This window comes from Lissotriton vulgaris, chromosome 4_1, assembly GCF_964263255.1.
Source record: "Lissotriton vulgaris chromosome 4_1, aLisVul1.2, whole genome shotgun sequence".
In the NCBI taxonomy this organism is placed as follows: Eukaryota; Metazoa; Chordata; class Amphibia; order Caudata; family Salamandridae; genus Lissotriton; species Lissotriton vulgaris.
In genome coordinates, this window is record NC_141691.1 from 1,987,558,902 (window position 1) to 1,987,576,042 (window position 17,141).

Consider the following 17,141-nt stretch of genomic DNA (forward strand, 5'->3'; position numbering starts at 1 on the left):
TGAATAGCTCAGCTGGGGCTCAGATCGGGACTGCAGAAGCGGCGCCTTGACTGCCAGGCACACGTTCCACTCGGCTCACGAGCACAGCCAATGAGCCTTACTTTTCGTGAGTACCGGTACTCTCCACGGCAGCAGAGAAGTGCCGGTACTCAGAGTGATAAATTTGAGAAGTGCCAGTACTCCCTACCGGTCAGTACCGGTCCATTTAAAGCACTGATCTTCAGTAAATGTGTTTGAATCCATTGCCGTAAATTACTGCAATGTTGTGGACACATGAGAAGCAAAGTTAGCCTATGCCTGTTCTAAGGTATCACAGTTTTTGCCACCCAGACCAGGAATTTCACTGTTAACTTTCAGATGCTGCTCAGCCTGGGTTTTCAGTGGGGGTGGGCGGAATTTGCTTAGTCGGGCTATGCAAAATTCCGCGAAACGGTAAGAAATCTCTGCAAACATGCAGAAATTCTGCAAACACGCGGAATTGCTCATACGTATTGCGTTTTTCCTGTTCGCGATCACTGTTTGCGTGCTCGGGGGGGAAAATATCTTGCGAACACGCATTTTGAGATCGCAAACAAGCAAAAAATTCTGCGGATCGTAGAATTTTGGGCAATTTGGCTTTCTCCGCGGAACATGAAATCACCCAAATTCCACAAGCGGAACGGAATTTACCGCCCAGGACTGGATTTCAGGTAGGTGGACAACCCTTGAAATTTGCTGTGCTTTATGAAAGAGCAGTGTATCTTACTAGTCACACTTCCTGCTTCCTCTTGACTGCTTGCAGTCCGTCCTGCTTTCTTCCTGTGACTTCTGCCCCTGCAGTGGAAACATGGACTTGTCACAGCTTCCTGGTTGCTGCCAGTGCCCTTCCACTGTCTGCTTCTGTTCCTGGTACTTTTTTTATTTTTTATTATACACCTTTTTCCACTCTAAGAAAGAGCATGGCACCGTAAGGTCTTCTCCCGCCTGACCTCCAATCCAACCCTCCACCCGCTGTCTGTTGCTTCTCCCTTCCCCCTCCTCTGCCTCGTATTGATTCGCCAAAACGCCTTGCACCTGCTGTCCATTTTGTAATCTCCTTTCAAGTCGACATTGTGCACCATTTTGTTATATGTTGAGGTGTTCCTGCCACGATGAAAATGATAAATGCACAGCTGCTCCTTTAAAGACAGATATACACTATACAAAATACTTAAAACATGTCGTAGATTTAAGAGGTCCGAATTACTGCCACATAGGGTTGGGGCTTTGATTTCAGCGCATGTTCATTTTATTGCCTGCTCAGTCTGTCCCGTGGTTATTTAGGGCACTGTTTTGCTGAGAATAAAGTTGTTCCTGCAGTCTTCCTAAATAGGACTGTAGAATGTGATCATTTGTAATTATGATAATATTTTGTACGCCTGCAGGCATGGTGCAAATCGAAATTGTGAAGAGGTTATCGTTTTGCCCCGTTTTTGACGTTCCGAGTTTGATTATCTAAAGAGATGAAAAGGGCGTTTCATTTGTTGTGTTTTTGCACACACGCTGCTCAGGTTTTATTAGAATATATATATGCTTACATGTCATGTCGTGAAACGTGGTTTTATATAGCGTTGTTAGAAAAGAAAACGGACGGCATTACTGCGCTTTACATCCTTTAATAATAAACAACCACATGACGGTTACAACAACCATATCTTGGAGTCAAGCTGTGAACTAGCGCGGAAGAGCAGGACGCGTGTTGCTTTCTTTGGTGCTTTTGCCTGCTGGAGTAAAGTGGGCCCAGCATTCATGGGTTTTTGTGCATGGCCTGCAGTGGTGTAACGCATAATGATGGGGCCCCCCATAATGGGATGAGGGACCCCGGTGTCTCCCAGATCGTGCAGACAAATTCATTGCCCCGGCCCTCCATTAGCTTTGCTCAACAACTCTCTTGCTACTGGGGAGGTCCCCCGTTCCTTCAAACAGGCAGCTGTCATACCCATTCTTAAAAAAACTAATGCTGACCCCACCATTCTAAGTAACTATCACCCTATTTCCCTCCTTCCCTACTTGGGCAAAATTCTGGAGACCTATGTTACTCGCTGCTTGAGTACCTTTATAGAGAATTCCTCCTTCCTGGATGCCCAACAAGCTGGCTTTAGACTCCTCCAATCCACCGAGGCGGTCATAGTAGCCGTCCTGGATGCCCTGAGGAAAGGTGCCGACAACAACATCTCTCAGGCCCTTGTCCTCCTGGACCTGTCGGCTGCATTTGACACGGTCGATCATACTATTCTGATCGACCGTGTCAACAACGCCGGCATCCAGGGGGTGGCCCTCGACTGGCTCAGATCTTTTTTGAGCCATCGGACTCAAGCAGTCCATCTATCTACCTTTTCTGCGCCCTATTCATCCCTTACGTGCGGGGTCCCTCAGGGCTCAGCGCTCTCACCCTTATTGTTTAACTTGTACCTTCAGCCCCTTCTTGTTTCCCTCCGTAATACCCCGGTTACCATCTTCAACTACGCAGATGATCTTCAGTTAATTTTTCCCATTGACCCACTTCCTTCCTCTCGTTCCAACTTTCAATCCACTATGCTCAAAATCGCTGAGTGGATGCTTCATAGTCAGTTAAAACTGAACCCCACAAAAACTGAGCTGGTACTTGTCGGGGGCTCCACTAATCCGTGTAATTCCACCTTTTGGCCCTCCTCTCTGGGGACTCCGCCTAGCCCAGTTAGCACTGTGAAGAGTCTGGGGGTGATCATTTCTGAGGACCTCTCCATGAGGCCTCAAATCAATGCAGTCACCTCATCCTGTTTTTTCCACCTAAGGCGGATTCGTAAAATCAGTAGGTTCCTCACTAGAGATGCTCTAATCTTAGTCATCCTAGCATTGATCACTTCCAGACTCGACTATGCTAACACGTTGTATGCTGGAATTCCATCAATCCATCTCCACCGGCTGCAACTTGTCCAGAATCAGGCAGCCCGCCTGATTTTCAGCCAGCCAAAATACCAGCATGTCACCCCTCTTCTGCGTAGCCTCCATTGGCTCCCCATCACTAAACGCTGCATCTTTAAACTTGGCTGTGTCACTTTCAAAGCCCTATCTGATCTAGCCCCTGCATTCATCTCTTCTTGCCTTACACGGTATGTCCCCCACAGAGACCTCCGCTCTGCAACTCTCAACCTCCTGGGTCCTCCTAAAACCAGACAGAAAAAGCATGGTGGCCTCAGTTTCTCTGCCATGACCCCCTCCACCTGGAATTCCCTCCCTACTGCACTCCGCCTCTGCCCCAACTACGATCACTTCCGCAAACTGTTGAAGACCTTCCTGTTTCAGTCAACACTTGAGTAACTCCTCCACCCCAGCTGCCGCTATGTCAAGAGTGCCATGAAACCGTTGGTGAACGTGCGCGGTACAAATATTTTTAACGTAACATTGGTCTTGGGCCCAATGGGGCCCCCCTGAACATGTTTGCAGGGGCCTGCTCGGGTAATCGGAGGGGCATCCCCGTGGGAATAACCATTTCTTATTCCATGCGTTAGAACACATTTTGCAAGGCATGCATTTGCATGGCATAGACTCATAGAGGGTAAGGGGACCCCCTCCTAAACAAAAAACTCTGCCTCCCACCCCACAGTTACCCCCCTGCGGCCCTGGGCTTGGGGCAGCGACCCTGTGATGATGTGATTGTGGCTGGTGAATCTAACCGATCACCATCATACAGCTGACGCCGCTGCATGCTTATGCAAGTAAGCAGTAATACACGACAAGTCACACTCATTTACATACTTATGAAATGTATGCCTTTTGATTCCCGGTGGATGCACTGTTGCCAGTGTTTATTGAAATATAAATAAAATAATATTTGCCAAACGTACAAGTGATGGAATAACACTGGAGAAAAGAGAAGGAATTGAAATATGTTTCTTTTTTAGATGTGGTAGTTCGAGTAGCCATTGTCTGGTTTATTTTCAAGGTCACGGTTAGCCATTTGTTTACTATGCTATGTCGTCCGCAAAGCGCCTAGTCACAAACTGCTTGATGTCTTCGCGCTAGGAAAGTTGTATAAGATGAGACCCTGTAAAACAAATGGTTAGGTAAACTAATTTAATTGAAATAAGGAGTTACAGGTTCTTGGCTTGCTTATCAAAATTTTAAAAAAAGTTGTACACCTGCACTAAATGTACAGTGTTCCAATAAATGGACCAGATTACATAAATTACAGGGGTAAAATTCTGCACTGACATTTAGACCCAATAATTTAAATAACCATTTTTTTTGCACTTGGCCCCTTGCAGCAGTTTCTCTTATTGCACGTGTTAAGGAGTGCAATTGCTGGTGAAAAACTGTGCCAGGAGTGTACCTGTGTAGTCTGCGTAATTTAAAAAAGTGCACGTGTTTCCGATTCCAGATATTTTCAATTTGGTTTTCACTTCATGAAGGACCAGCAGAGCTAAATCCTAATGTACCAGATGTGTTTAATTAAATACTTGATTTTTTTATTTTCTTAATTTTCTATACTAATTCAACCCTCGCTCATGATTTTCACATAATTTTGTTTGTATTAAAAAACGTCTGGGCATGTAAATAGCTGCAGAAATTCTTTAACACTACGGCCATATTTTTCCATCCTTGACAACCTCTTTCTCTCTTAATGAGTGATAGGTACTTCTCTGTTTAGTTTTTGCATGAGAAGGCACATACCCTGACTGTAAAATCTTTTGTTAATAACAAAAAAAGCTTAAAACCGCTTTCGAGCCAACCCACTGCTTACTATTTCTTAACATTGGTTAGCTTCCATGTCGCTCTTGCTGCCTTTCTTCTTATTGGTCAGCGCCTCCTACTTTCCTTCGGCTTCCTCCTGTGGTTTCATTTGCTGTCCCTGCTCTTGGAGCATTGACCTAATATAGCTTCCTGTGTCCTTCTTATTTTACTTTTTGCCATGCAGTCTATAAGAGTGCATGTGTCTGAAGTCTTTGTCCCGCCCCCACACCTTCCTCTTGTTGATTGTCTCCCTCTTCCAGCTGTTTGTTGTTAGTGCTCCCTTCGTCCCTCAAACCTCCCTCGTGTTGCTTTCCCCCACTGTCTGTTGTTGCTGCTCCCTCCACATGCTTCCCTCGTGTTGCTTATCCCGCGTTATATTTTTTTTTACACATTGCACAGCAAAGCAAGCATGGCTAAAAGACAAAATAGCTCTATAATGCAGTCGGTGCTGAGCTCATCATAGCACATTTTTCTCATTACTTTAAGCCATGATGCACAGCAATCCATGCTGATGTGCAACATATCTAAAAAACTGATAAAGCTATTAGAATGTGCTTAGGTGAAACCGTTCTAAGGACAACCAGAGAAAACCCCACGGAAGATAGGGCATGCGCCAGATCTGAATATACATCAGACTTCAAACGCATAAGATACAAACAACACAACATCGAAGAACGGTCTACAAACGCAAAGGAGCTTATTCATCAGTGCAATTTGGTTATAAACCCAATAGAGGCCTGGGAGCGGTACACAGACTCTGGGGTCCAAATACGCCACAAAACTAAGGCCACTCAAAGCAAAACTCCGAAGTCTGTATAGAGTAAGGCAAACACGCTGGAGATAAAAAGAATTAAACGGAATATAAAGCAAACTCTTAACCAACTCCGTACACAGCCTGAAGAAGGGCCTTTGCAAGATGCTCTATGCGGCTTAAAAGTAAGCCTAAGACATGCAATCTGGGAAATCAAAAGACAGGCGAACGACTAGCTCTGGGCAAAAATAAAGTACGATTCGAAACAAAAAAACAGTGCTAAATTTTGGCAAACAATTCACAGCTTGCAGCGGCCGGGTCTTCAAGGAATAAACTCCTACATATCAGAGGCAGCTTGGGCTGACTTCCTGCACAATTATTTTAATCAACCTGATGATAGTAACTCCACAACCTCGTCAACGCAAGAAACAGTCAACAATCAGATGGACAACGAAACAGGAAAGACAAAGAGGGTCCAGAAATCCCAAGGAAAGCATAACTGGAAAATACGACCAAAAGAAGACTGATGAGGCAAAGAAAAACAGCACACTAACAAGCGCCATAGAGAACAAAATCAACTTAACAGCGGATCGGATAAAAACTCAAATAAAGAAGGGGAAAATGGAAGGAGCTCCAGGCCCAAACGGAATACCACTGATAATATTTAAACACGACATCGAATTCTGGAGCAACACACTACTACCACTCTTTGTGGGCATGCAAGAATTAAAAACCTGCCCTGAATCCTGGCAAGGATCGCCAATAAGCCCAATTCACAAGCAAGGAGACAGGAGTGATCCTTGCAATTATCGGTTGATCGCTCTACTCGACATAGAAGCAAAGTATTATGTGGGCATTTTATTGGATGAATTGACATCTTGGGCAGCGTCAAAACACATAATCCCGGCAAATCAAACAGCGTTCTGCAGAGGACAAGGAACTACTACCAATGTCATGGCACTAACTCTGCTAACAGACGCGGCCAAAGTAGGAAAGAACTCCCTGTTTTTATGTTTTATCGAATACAGCTCAGCCTTTGACCATGTGGACCGGGGCAAACTATGGCAAAAGCTTGACAAATGGGGAATACCGCAACTCCTCCTGAGGCAATTAATCTTACTCCACACTAACACCTGGGTTAAGATTAAGCTGTGAGACGGGACGCACCTCTCCAGGAGAATCAACACCTCTAAAGGACTAAAACAAGGGTGCGTCCTAGCCCCTACTTTGTTTAATCTTTTCCTGGCAGATCTACCAGGGGAATTGGAGAACATCAAATCGCACGCCCCAGGGCTGGGGGACATTACGCTGTTCAACCTCCTCTACGCTGACGACCTGGTTCTAATAAGTCGAACTCCAATTGGCCTTCAGCAACTCCTAAACACTACCAGCACATTTTCACAGAGTAATGGATTAAAAATCAACCCAAAGAAAACAAACTATGGCTGTGAATTATAAGAAGGCCAGGAAAAACTGCTGGTATCTGGACGGTCACAAATTGGACCATCTAGCGTGCTACAAATATCTGTGAGTCCTAGTAGACAGCAGAGGCTTGTCTAAACCGCAATTAGAGACGTTGCATCGAAAAGGCACCATGAGCTGCTTTGCGATGATCCACTTGAAGAAAATATTGCCAGATTACACGCTTGACCCGCTTCTAAAAGTATTGAAAGCTCCCCTTCAACCGATGCTAACATATGGGAGCGAATCAACTCTCAGAAAAGATGCTCTTACCCTTGATAGAGTAATCAGCAAAACTTTCAGAACCATCTTTCGGCTACCCAGCTACGTATCCCCTGCCCAAACCCGTCTGGAGTTCGGGGTTCAAAAACAGACAGTGGAAAGAAGGGGCAGCTTCATAAAATGCTGGCATAAGATTAGAAATGCAGAGCAAGGCACCCTAAACGCCACCTTTGGACTGAGCTGCAGCGACGAGAATCATCATACGCAAGGAAGTATCTGATGGAATCGTTAGAAGTACTCGAACTGTCTGACCTCTGGAACACCTCAGTAGATCACAAAAGCTTCAAAAAGCTAGTAACAAAGGTTACAAAAATAACATCGCTATTAGAGGACAAGGAAACCCTAGCAAAAAGGGCACATGGATGGACAGTCTTAAACGACTATAAAACACTAAAGACCCAAGCGTATGTTAATGTTAATGTTAAGCGAAACTTATAAAGCGCACTGATACCGTAAGTTTCCTGGCGCTAAAATTATGTTTGTAGGGTGGCGGCCGGAAGACTAGTTGGACTTAGAGAAGAGCCAGATTTTCAGACTCTTTCTGAAACTCAACAGGGTGTCAGAGGTCTTAATTGCGAGGGGGAGGGAATTCCACAATTTGGGTGCCAAGTAACTGAATCTGCAACCTCCCAGCTTTTTAAGTTTAACCACGGGGGTGACCAGAAGGTGAAAATGGGCTGAGCGAAGGTTGCGGACCGGGCAGTACGTGACGATGAGTGACTTCAGAAAATCTGGACACCTGCACTGAAGGGCTTTGTATATTAGACAGCGTGATATTGGATCACGGATTCAAACAGAAGACTAAAGAGAAATTTTTAAAATTACGATTCAGTATACTACCAATTCTCCCTCATCTGGCCCCATGGAAAAGGAACCAGGAAGACCAAACTTGCAGTCTCTGCAGTGCAGGACCTGAAGATTTAATCCACATAATATGTATCTGTCCAATCTTAACGGACAAAAGTAGATCCTTATTACGCGCAATATGGAACCAGAAGGGCATCAGAACCTGCAGACAAGCAGTCAAATTATGTTTTATTCCGCAGGAGATCCAATTAAACTGCAGACTTACAAAATACTTTGACGCAGTGACGGAGAGAATTAAGGAGACACCAAATGAGGAAACAGAGTAACAGTTAGACACTGCATCCGAGCACAACCATGGGTCCGCAGCTCAAACGAACAATAACAAAAACGTAAACTCTTAATATGAACTTCATAATTTTAACTCCTGATAATTTATTTTACCTTTGACACGTATCTCTTTTAAAGCTGTGTACTTACTTTAAACTGTGAGTTTTAATTAACTGTGCAATAAACTTATTATTACTCTTAGGTGAAACCTCCTTGACTCAAACAGGGCAGGGCGCACCTGATGATACCTACAACCTTTACTCGCCTTCCCTTGGAAATGGTAACACTGAACCTGGGTAGAGGAACTGTTCTTCAAACCAGTTCCTGCCGCCAGCTGCTTCTAAACCTGCTACTTGAAATTCATTTTACTGATGCCGCTGTTTTCACACAGTAGGGAGTCCTGTTGTTGATGCTGTGAAATCCACAGACCATTATTTCATTCTGATACAGAGAACAGGATGAGTAAGGGAGTCTGTAAGGGATTTTCATTCTGTCTGCATAGATGGGCTAGAATTTGTGGTCTGTTGGTTAGCATTTTTCCTATAGAGCTCCCTCTGCCACACTCACTACTAAAGGTTTAGTTCATTTGCTGTGAGTAAACAGTTGATGGTGAACCAGATTGTCACTAGACCTGTACAAAAGTGACTAAGACTCATTGGAGAGAGAAGCAGATAAGATCAAAGGTGCCTGAAGTTGTTCTAGTCAGCAAAGATGCTTTGCTTTACCAGTGTCTGAAAGAGTATTAAATTGCTCTCCAAAGGTTCAGCGTTCTAGCTTCATGCTTGTATAGAAGCGAAACGATATTCCAATTTTATTTCTCTTTAAACAGTTACTCTAATGCCTTATTAAACATTGCAAAAATGAAGCTACATCTCTGTGGTGTTCCTTGCAGGCAATGCGGACGCCAAGTCGGAATGAGTCGGGACTGGAGCTACTGATGGAATACTACAACCAGCTCTATTTCCTGGACTACAGGTTCTTCCCTCTGAATAAAAACCTGGGTGTTTTTTTTCACTGGTGAGTGTTCTTTGATGCTTCGCTATGAGACTGTGATGATCATGTGTTGCATGTCAACTCTTATTTCATGGGCTGGAAATGTATCCACAGCGTGAAAGAGCTACATTTGCTGGTATAATGTGTAAGTGTACCACTGACCTCTATGTACTGTAGAATTCTTCTGTCGGCACTTGGTTTGAATTCATAATGTCATCGCCTGTTACTATTCAAAGTGCTTTCTTTTGATTCTTTTCATCTCATGTTCTAGGTATGATTCCCTGACTGGAGTGCCTGCTTGCCAGCGTGCACTAGCCTTCGAGAAGGGCAGTGTGTTGTTTAATACCGGGGCTCTCTACACTCAAATTGCAGCACGCCAGGATCGATCCACTCTGAAAGGGGTTGACAATACTATAGATGCTTTTCAAAAAGCTGCCGGTAGGTTTAATGGTGTTAATTCCCACTAATGGTTACCACAGATCTCCCATGCTAACGCTTCTGCTCTTGCCCACCCAGATCTTGATTGTGTTTAGCGTAGTGCTGCCACTTCTGAGGAAAAATCTCTGCATAGGAATGAACATAAAACATCTCATAGAAGTTAATTGAGGTCAAAAGCGGTTACTTGAACACCCACAATTGAAGCAGGGGGAAATATAAGTGCGGGCCCAGTTGCGAGCCTAGTGCTGTAAGCTAAATGCCTTAGCTCTCCTCAACATATAACTGATTTTATACATTTTATTTCATTGTTTATAATCTTTTTAATCCTTGATCTGATGGCATATCCTATCATAATATTGTACATATTAATGATGAACTTATGTACTGAGATTTGATATGTGATGTGTGTTTTTATGGTACATGTATGATCATGCTATTGATTATTAACCCGGATACTGCTCACTTGCTGGATACCCCCACCCATAGCGATACATAGCAAATAGCCCACACTTTCATAAATCTTACGCCCCTCTGTCATCTGTTCAGTTGAGACACATCATGATCAACAGCAGGAAGTCAAGATCCCCAGATCATCCCTTTTCAGAATCACTTAAGAATTACTCTATGTTTTTACTCCACCCAAGTCAATGAGTATGGTAAAGTGCAGGCTGAATTCAAAGTAGTCCTCTTATACCTTTAATAGGGAGCTTTATCATATATTCCCTAGGATCTACTAAAGCTCGACCTTGAGGCTGTCATACGCAGAATATCTGCGTAAATGAGTGGTCTTCATCTAGCATTAGCAATTCATTAATGCCAACTTCCTAGGAGGCCAAGAGCAAATTGGCTTCAGATTGGAAAGAGAACAAACCCCATTCTAATCACTGCATGGGAGGAATCTAGGAAAGTGGCTAGCAGTCCAGAGGCAGTAGAGTTTATGCGATTCGAAACAATATTGACCTTCAACATGGAGAACCACATGATGCTTACTGAGTAGAACGTGGCCTTGTACTCAAATGTAGTGCCTTCCATGCAAACAGGCCCCAAATTGCGTCACTCCACCTAAAGATAGCAAGCACAGTATGCGATGAGGTGTCGTACAAAGATCAATTGTATGTATGTGGCATTTTGTAGCGGGCAAACCTAGCTATTAAGCACTGGGCGCTGGACAGGGTCAAAGGTACAGAAACAGTCAATGAGCAATTGGAAAGTAGCTGGTTTGTGGACTATTACTGCATCATGATACAATGCTCTTTAAGGGGGAGTTTCTTCACTTATTTCCCGATTTGGATTAGGGCAGTACTGACGGATACAGAGTTGTTCTTCCAGTTCCTGGCTGCATTGGCTGAAATGGATGTTCGAGGCATATGAGCTGCAGATCACACACTATCCATAGATCGGTATCAGTTGTTTTTGTTTTGGTAAAGTCTTTGGAAGTTCAAAGATAGGTGACTCCTCCCGTAGGCAATAGTGCGCATGGGCATCGACTCCATCTTCAGATTGTTTTTTCCCGCCATTGGGCTCGGATGTGTTTCTCGTGCTCCAGTTCTGAACCGTCACAGATTCCACTTTCAACGCGCTATCCTTCACTCTTTCTATGGTATTGTTTTCGATCGCGATCCCCAGTCGTCGCGCCTCTCTTCAACTTCGAAGACCTCGATTCCGGTCGTTGACGAGGACCTTTGTGCCTACTTGGGCCTTGGCATCTGGCTCATGGAAAGGACTCCATTCAATAAATGTCCTCAATGTGGCTCGAAGTTTCCCCACAACGATCTGCATGAGGTGTGCAACCTCTGCCTTTCACCGGAGCACGAGGCCAGAGACTGTGCAGCTTGTGCCTCTTTCCGCTCCAAGAATACCATTCAGGATCGTCAAGCTCGAAGAACGATCCCTCGCTCGTCGACATCCATTCCCGATGACATCTTCCAAGAGGGCGTTGACGTACCAGAATAAGAGCAGGTTGAAGAACTCCTCATCAGCGCCTCCGAAGCTGAGGACTCCGACGTCGAGGAACTTACTCCTGCGCAGCGGGTCGTAAGTAAAGACGTCGACCCTGACCCCCCTCCATACACCATCGAAAAAGGCTTCGGTCACACCTTCACCTTCGGGCCCAGGTGCACACCGTGAGACTGCTTCCCATACCCCGCCCTCGAGCTCGGCAAAGAAGCCTCGTAAGCCTTCAGGCGACTCTGGCTCGAGTCAGTCTGCCATCGGTACCGAAACCCAGATACCGGCACCAAAAAAGAAACCGCCCTCATCCGCCGTGCCGATCGCTGCCTCCACATCCATGCACTCGGCACCCAAATCTACAAGCACCGACCCACCCGCTCCGAAAAAAACTCCCGGAGACGAGCAAAAAAACGCTCCCTAAAAGTTCGGATTCAAACCCTACGGAGCTGAAAAAAGTCTTGTAACCGAAGAAACAACCTGTTTCACAGACAGCCACAGAGACTGTAAAACATCACGATTCCGAGCCAAAGGACCACAAAACCGTTCCGGAGTCGGTGCCGCGTAAGTTTATCGAACCGAAAAAGCCGGATCCAAAAGACCAGCCTTCATCAGAAGAGCTCTTTACACCAGACCCTAGACAGAAAACTCTTCTAAAAGACCCTAAAACTGGTCAGCTCACCCTAAGTTCAAAGAAGATACCATTGGATATGCCTGCACCGGCTCCACCACTTAGAAAGAGGGACATAGCCACATCTCCCCTCAGGGTCCCTTCTCCACCACCTCTTCCACCTGCTCCTCTACCTCCCCCACCACACCATTCTCCTCCACCATCTCCTCCACCAAGGGACGATGATAACACCTCTGATGAAGGGGGGGGGGTGGGGTGCGGATTAGGAGCCACTAGGGGATCCTAGTCCTCCTTCTGCCCCTGATCCCTGGAACGAATACAACACTCTAGATGTGCCTAATGTTCCACAGTAGGACATCTACCCCTCTAGGCCTTCCCCTCCAGAGAACACACCAGGTGTTAATTAGCTACTGCACAGAGCTGCCCAATACTACAGGGTTAACTTACATACAGACCCTGTGGAAAAGGATTTCCTAATGGACAATTTTGATACCGCGTGAAGGTCCACATCTATTTTGCCTATGTTAAAAGGTGTCATCAAGCATGCACCTAAAGTGTTTAAAGATCCTGTGAGGGCTAGAGTTATTAACCCCAGGATTGAGAAAAAGTACAAAGCTGCCCCTGTGGACCCAGTGTACATTAAGGGCACCGTACCTTTAGATACCCTAGTAGTCTCTAATGCTAGGAAAAGGGACAACTCTCAGACATCAGGGGACGCTCCACCCCAGATAAAGAGTCCAAACTCTTGGACGCCTCTGGCAAAAGAACAGCGTCACAAGCAGCTAACATATGGCGTATCGCCAACACTCTGTTAGCCCGGTATGATAGAGCACATTACGATGAACTAGAGACCCTATTGCAGCACCTCCCAGACGAATATAAAAATAGGGCTAATGACCTCATACAAGAGGGAAAAATCATCACTAACACCTCCAAGGCAAGGTTCTCTGTCTGCATGGCAGCCAGCATGACTGCGATATCTTGCAGAGTGACCTCCGGGTCGCCCATGTCGTCTGGGCGGAATGATTACCGTGGGCTTCGGATTCTGTCAGGTGCCCCACAAGTCTTACCTTTGCTTGTGACGCAATTCCGCAGAGACGACAAGAGCACCCGTCCCTGTACCCATCTGACCCTCGTGGAAGGCAATACCCAGCAGGGATGAGATGGACGCAGGGATGGGAGCCAGGGTGTAGGGTAAAAGGGTAGCGTGGAGCTGGCGGGGCGTCCCGATGTTAACTGTTGCCGCCTGCCAATGCGAAGTTAAATTGACTCTTCGCGCCATTGCACTTACATTGAAACTTTACGCAACACGTCAACAGCCCGCTGTAGCCGGCAACTGAAAGCTTCAGCAATGGTGGTGTGATGCCTGCAGGATCTTTGTGCACAGCGACGACTGTCCACGACACCCAGCCTGCTCTTCGCGGTACATCGACTAATTGCAACACTCTCCCTGCTCCTTGCAACCCCCTCCTCTCCAAACGGAACTCTTTGCACTGTACATTTGAAGGTAACTCTTTCAGCAGGGCTAAACTGGTCCCTGTATCCAGTCCACCTGCCATCACGGCCAGCTTGAACTTGTGAATTTCACTCGGTCTCGTGTGTCCAGGTAACCGCAATTGGCGCTTTGTGCTTTTAAGGTCTATACGTACCTGAAATCTTTAAAATTGCATATCTAGGGTTCTACTGATTAGATTTTTGTTGTATGGTCTCAATTTATTGCATCTTACCCTAATTTTCTAAATTTATGTGGAATTTTTCAGTTGTTGTTTTTTCACTTTATTACTGTTTGATGGGATGCATAAATACTTTACACATTGCATCTAAGTTAAGCCTGACTGCTTTTGTTCCAAGCTACCAGAGCGTTAAGCACAGGTTATTGTAGGGTTTGCTTGTAACTTCACCCTGACGGGGTGTGTACTGACAATCCTTTCCTTTCTTTTTGAGCCTTTATACGCAGATCCAGAGCTGCACTTTTACTTTTCAAAACCCTTTTTGCAAACAAATTCCAATGTTCCGTGAAAAAGGTCACCTTCTAATGCAACAGTGTTCAAGCGGTGTATGGATTGTCTCAAACAGATTTCTGTGACAGACTTTCACAACGCCGACACATGAAGCACTGCCACAATGGTCTGATCGTAGCTTGATGGAAGGTACTGATTTAAGCAGAATCGCAGCCAATTTCCTGTCGGACGAAAAAAAGCGAAGTTTCAAAATGGCGCATTACGAGAGACTTCAAACCAGCTCAGAAGGTAATCAACAACCGTATTGCCCACCAGAGCTCTAGTCTTATAAGGATTTCACCCACCCTATTTCTTGACTATTCAAGATAACCTGAGATACCAAGATCAGTGTTGCTGTTTAACCTTGCGGCGTTCGTGCACTAATACCCGCCTGACCCTGAGATGACGGCTAAATTATACGGATCGCGCTCTAGCTTTTCTTTGCTGAGCTACGTTTGCGACCAATAATCCAATCCGATCCCACCAGCACTGATGAGCCTCCCCAGAGGTAAACATCGGCAATTCCCTCAGCAATATATCCTGGTGCCTAGCCGCATCACCTGAAGGACTAGGGCGGCCGTCGCTGCAGTATGAATCAGCGAAGGAGACCTGGATGTCACAGCAGAGTTCTGAGCGCAGCAGGCTGTGAGTAAATGGTCCGAGGGGCACAGATATCACTGCTAATGACCGCAGCGGGCAGATGGGTTCCCAACATCATTTGCACAGTTTCTGACTTTGGTGCATGAGGAAATATTTCCTTGTGGAGCCGTGCTTGACCCCAAAATGGTGCCCACTCTAGGAGCTGTCTTCTTCTTGATCCTGTAACTGCATCTTTATGATCACAGGAACTACGGTAGGCTGGGCACCCCTTTCCATGTGTCCCTTCTAGGGCTGGGACTATTATTCTATGGCAGCCGCTGTCCTGGTTAAGGACTCTACCTGTTGCCTGACCTTAGGATGGCCACCAGTGTACAGTACAATCCCCTACCTGACCCCAAGATGGCTTCCATAGTGGTCCCCTCCATGTTGTTTTACTTCCCTGAGACAACAATTGAACATTGACCAGACCTTGAACCTATCCCCTAACCTGCTTACACATCATGACTTGGAACCTGCAGATCTTACCCCAGACTGTGGAGACCAAGCGATTTGGCTGATGCCCGGTGGATCTACCAGATAGCTAAAGAGGAGATGGGTTGTGGCCTCACAGCCCGCCCCCCACCCCCCCCCACTGCCGTCACCTACCCAGCCGGCCCTTGGGCAGATTTTCCACTCGTCTCTATGTCCTATTAATCCTACCCCTTTACCCTATCCCCTTACCCTTCCTTGCTCCCCTATGTTCTTTAAATGCCTTTCTTGATACTTATGTAACTTTTAACTGATGTAAATTGCAACATCACTGTTCCTCATGTAAAGTGCTCTTATTCCTTCGGGTCTAGCCAGCTCTATATTATAACTCATTCATTAAATATGTTCCCATTTAGTACTCTTTCTCTCTTTGTCTACTTCCCTAGCTCCTATCCCCTGAATCTCTCCCCTTGTCTGCTACTCTGCCTAGCCCCTGTCCTTTGTGCCCTTTGACTAAGCACTCCTTCTCCCCTTGTTGGGGAAAGATCCAATATTTATACTCTGTAGTCTCAGCGCAATCGCTGAGAGAGTCCACTGCGCCAAGGGAGTCACTCACAGCTGAGGTATGGTATGGCACCCCTTGCCAAAGCACTCCCTCTCCCATTTTTGGGGAAGAATCCAGTATGTAGGCCTTGGAGTATCAGAGACCCCTCTGAGAGTGTCCACTGCGTAAAGGGAGCCTCTCGCAACAGAGATCGGGAAGTGATACCACTTCCCCTGGGATCACAGCTTACTGGACTTTGGACGTTGCTTTGACTAGTCTTCCGGTTTGTGTCCCCGTCGCCCTTCCCCTCCTCTTTCCATGCGTTGTCTCTCACTCTGCCCTCCTGTTTCCCGCCATCATTATCTGTCTATTTACCCTGCTACTACCCCCCTCCCCTGAATCTCTCCCCTTGCCTGCTTTTCCCCTTAACCCCTTCCATGCTGGACCGTTTCCGCCGCTGTGCGGTAAACAAAAGAACAGGGCGGGGCCGTGACGAACCCCAGCCGTCATCAGCACACGAGCGCCGCAGAGCGTGACGGCTGGGGTTCGTCACCAGCATGGAAGGGGTTAAGTATTTGTGCTTATTATTTATCTCGACCTTACAAGTAACTATGTTGCCATGCTCTTATAACTTTGTAACCTTTGTAATCGATGTAACTTGTAACTATGATCTGATATTCATGTAAAGCGCTCTGATACCTCCGGGTCTAGCCAGCGCTATATAAAACCTTTAAAATAAATAAATAAAATAAAATGTTTTTTCGCTTGTTCGCAGTACAACATCTAAACCCCTAACCTTTCAGAGTTATAAATGTTATTGGTAACCTCAAACATGACAACTCTGATTCCTGAGGAATTCGTGGAAACAGATCTAACCCTTTGGTTTGTCACTTTTGCATACCCAAGGTGTTACAAAGAAAAAAAACAATAATGCAGGAAGGAACCCGCATCTGCAGACAACATATCAACAGTGGCCTGAAGAGCAAGGTCGAAGGAACCAGTGGGGTCATCAGCCCTTTCAGCAGAAGCTGAAGGCAAACGTGCTCGCCTGAGAAGAGGATCAAGATGCCAGGAAACCAGAAGTCAAAGGAACATCTGGAATTGGCACTTATAGTAGGCATCTTGTAGCAAAGGAAGCAATATCACAGAAAAAGATATCTG

At 45.8% G+C, this 17,141-nt stretch overlaps 1 protein-coding gene across 1 annotated transcript in view; it reads left to right on the top strand.

Moving 5' to 3' along the window:
* The window catches only part of RHPN1 (rhophilin Rho GTPase binding protein 1), a 362,986-nt gene that overhangs the window by 241,070 nt on the left and 104,775 nt on the right, over positions 1–17,141 (top strand). The window contains exons 6-7 of the mRNA XM_086966302.1: positions 9,252–9,376; positions 9,624–9,790. Of these exons, the coding sequence (XP_086822428.1) occupies positions 9,252–9,376; positions 9,624–9,790 (292 nt within the window). The remainder of the gene's footprint in view (positions 1–9,251; positions 9,377–9,623; positions 9,791–17,141) is intronic.